Below are 2,951 nucleotides of genomic sequence, written 5' to 3' on the forward strand. Positions count from 1 at the left end.
CCCCACCCCCCACCCCACTCACCTCAACCAGCACGCGGGGATGGCTCCCCTCAGCCAGGTATCTCTCGCTCTGCCGCATGATCTCCCCAATGAGGAGGACGATGGACGACGTGCCGTCCCTGCATACGCGCGTTGACGCGGGCACACGCACGGACGAGGGGCCGCGGCGGGGGGTTGGGGGGCGTGGTCAAATGCGGGGTTGGCGGGCGCACAACGTGGAGACCGCTGCGCCGCCTGTTTGCCCCGGGTCCAAGGCGAGCGCGCGGCAAAGCTGAGGCGCTGCAACTAACGTGTAACTTGTGCATGCCGCAGCACACGCTTGCATGAAGCAGGCCGCGGCTCCAGGGGTGCGCCAGGGCCCGCGCGCAACGCGGGCGCGCGCTCACCCGGTGACGTCATCCTGTGCGACGGCCGTGCGCGCGATCATGACGGCCGTGGGGTTCTGGATCTGCATCTCCCGCAGCAGCACGTTGCCGTCCTTGGTGAGCTTGATGTCTGGTGAGATTTCCATGGGGCGGCACGGGTGGGGTGGGGCGGGGCGGCGCGCACGGCGTGTGCGTTTCGCGAGCTTGCACAGGGCGGAGCCTTTCACGCGGACCCGAGGGAGCACGTGGGCCGCTGCCAGGAGGAGTGTGCGCGTGCGCTTTGGGGGCAGCGTCCCTGTGTGCGTTGAGGCCACATCGGTTCATGGCAGCCCCGCGCGGCGCCGGCAGGGCGGTAACAGACCAGGGGCGGCGCCGGCCAGCATTGGCTGCATCAACGCGCGCGGCTGCGCTGAACGGCGGCAAGCGACCTGGCTGTTGTTCGGCGCCTCGCGGCCGCCTAACAGAAGCCTGAAGGTTGCCTTGTCATGCAACGCACCTCCAGCACCGCCGACGAGCATCTTGATCGTCCCCTTGGGGCCGAAGTTGGTCTTCATCACCTCGTACAGCCCCTTGGCGGCGTTGATGTTCATGAACAGGGCCGCGTTGCGGCCCATCACCTCCGCATTTGGGTTCAGTGTCTTGACAGACCCCATGCTGCCGGCTGCTGGCGGCCTCCCGCGGGGAGAGCGCGCTCTTCAGATCAGGAGGGAGTGATCAGCCGCGCCAAGCTCGAGTCCAGCGTCCCCAGCACGTGTTTTACAGACTACAGAGATTGATAAGCTTTTTGCGTTGTAGTGCAACCACACGCTGCTCCTACACGGGCTCCGCAAGCAGGTTCGCGAACGCGTGCAAGGTGATGTTTCTGCACAGTGAAGACACTAACGGGATATTACTGAGTTAGTGCGGAGATCCGTGGCTGTTCACTGCAACGTGCGCCGCCTGGAGGCCGGAGGCACCGTAGCCGAGCAAAGCTGCCGCCGATGCAGCTGCTGCACCGGAGGCCAGTAGGTGCACCCGTGCTTTGTACTGCAGTGCGGTGAAGAGGCCAGGAAAAATACACAGTACAACATCCTGGCGATCCAGCACCATACTCTCAGCGCAGGTTCGTGACATAATCAGCGGGCTCGGCCCCACTACTGTAGGACAGCTTGGACTGGATTTACATGGGGAGTGGTTGGGGTCCAAGCACATGAGCAGGGGCGTGCGCCTGGCAAGTCAAGCCCTGCATAGCAAGCCCCTTGTTGGCGTATGCATCCCTGCTCATCAGGACAGTCAACAGGCAAAGGCATGCTGACCGTTTCGCAGGACAGCCACCACCATGCATCCGCGTGCATGTGTGCTCCCTGTACCGCCCCCTCCCCTAGGCGTGCGCGCCGAGCCTCTGCGTCGTTTACACCGTCAACAGCCGAACAGCAACATATTGCAGTGACGCGCGTGCTTCAGGCAGCGCGCTCTTGTTTCGCCGATGCAGAAATGCTGCACAGTTCTCAAAGCCCCCTAGGGCTTGGGGTGGGGGCCCTCACCATCAAATCAGGTTTTGCAGCCCAGCCGCCTCACGGTTTGAAGTAGCGCTGCGCCATGTATGCAGTCACGGGGCCCCCCACCATTGTGGGCAGCAGCCCTATGGTGGAACGCCAGCCCTGGGCCGCCTGGTCTGCGTGGGAGTACCCCAAACTCGCCAGGCTCCTCTGCGTGGCGCGTGTGCAGGGAGAGCGAGGGGTGCGGGGCTTCAGGACGCGTCGCGTGGGGTTTCGAACGACCCTACAGTGACGCAGCCGTTGCAGCATCAACCTCCTGCAAAACGCTGACCCTGATCCCAGAGCAGCCGTAGCCCAGCCGCCGGCGTCGCCGACCACCCCGCCCCCAAACAATCAGAAACAGGTGCGATGCGCGCGCCGCGCGCACCACGGCCGCCGCCAGCTCAGCGCCGCGGGCCGCCTTTAGCGCCGCGAGCTCCGCCGTGTTGCGCTCCGCCAGCCGCTCGTACTCCGCGGCGGCGGCGGCCTGCGACGCCTCCAGCGCCTCTGCCTGCTGTCGCAGGTCCTCCAGCTGCGGCGGCGGGTGACGAGAGGGGCAGGCGGTCCTCCACCAGTGGGTGGTGGTGCAGGTGTGTGTTGCTGGCACGTGGAGTGTGTGTTGCTGACAGATAATACGGCTTCACAGCCGCACGGGAAGTGTTTGGCAGGCAGGTGAGCCCCTGGACTGTCAACTTTATCATGGCACGTTGCGAGTGAGCGTTTCGTGGTTAGGGTATGCATTCGATGCAACATGTGCACCGGGTAGCGCGCGGCAGCGGCGCGCCGCGTGCGAGAGCGTCAACTGAGCGTCAACCTCGCGCGTCACCCGTGAGAGGCCCCGCGCGGGGCCCGCGCCGCGCCGCGCCGCGCGGCCCCTGACGCACACACCTTCCGGCCCTGCGTCCCCGGCGACAGCTGCACCTGCTGCACCCGCGCCCGCACCGCCTCGAGGTCCTGCTTGAGCGTCAAACTCGTCAGCAGCTGCCGCTCCCGCTGCTGCAGCGCGCGCGCCGCGTTGGGCACCGCCGCCGCGTGGTCCCGCAGCGGCTGCAGCGCCGCCGAGAGGCTC

The 2,951-nt window shown here is 66.2% G+C and overlaps 2 protein-coding genes across 2 annotated transcripts in view; both read right to left on the reverse strand.

Moving 5' to 3' along the window:
- Positions 1-382: 382 nt before the first annotated feature.
- On the reverse strand, positions 383-1,018 carry MNEG_14528 (T-complex protein 1 subunit zeta; the record flags this gene model as incomplete). The annotated part of the gene is made up of 2 exons (XM_014036999.1): positions 383-495; positions 862-1,018. 2 exons carry the CDS (start codon positions 1,016-1,018, stop codon positions 383-385), a joined length of 270 nt encoding a protein of 89 aa, XP_013892453.1.
- A 1,108-nt stretch (positions 1,019-2,126) lies between these two features.
- The window catches only part of MNEG_14529 (subunit of retromer complex), a gene marked incomplete at both ends in the record, with an annotated part of 2,672 nt that continues 1,847 nt past the window's right edge, over positions 2,127-2,951 (reverse strand). The window contains 2 exons of the mRNA XM_014037000.1: positions 2,127-2,414; positions 2,771-2,929. Coding sequence (XP_013892454.1) covers positions 2,127-2,414; positions 2,771-2,929 — 447 coding nt within the window. The remainder of the gene's footprint in view (positions 2,415-2,770; positions 2,930-2,951) is intronic.

The sequence above is a fragment of the Monoraphidium neglectum genome (genome assembly GCF_000611645.1).
Source record: "Monoraphidium neglectum strain SAG 48.87 unplaced genomic scaffold scaffold04558, whole genome shotgun sequence".
NCBI classification, from domain to species: Eukaryota; Viridiplantae; Chlorophyta; class Chlorophyceae; order Sphaeropleales; family Selenastraceae; genus Monoraphidium; species Monoraphidium neglectum.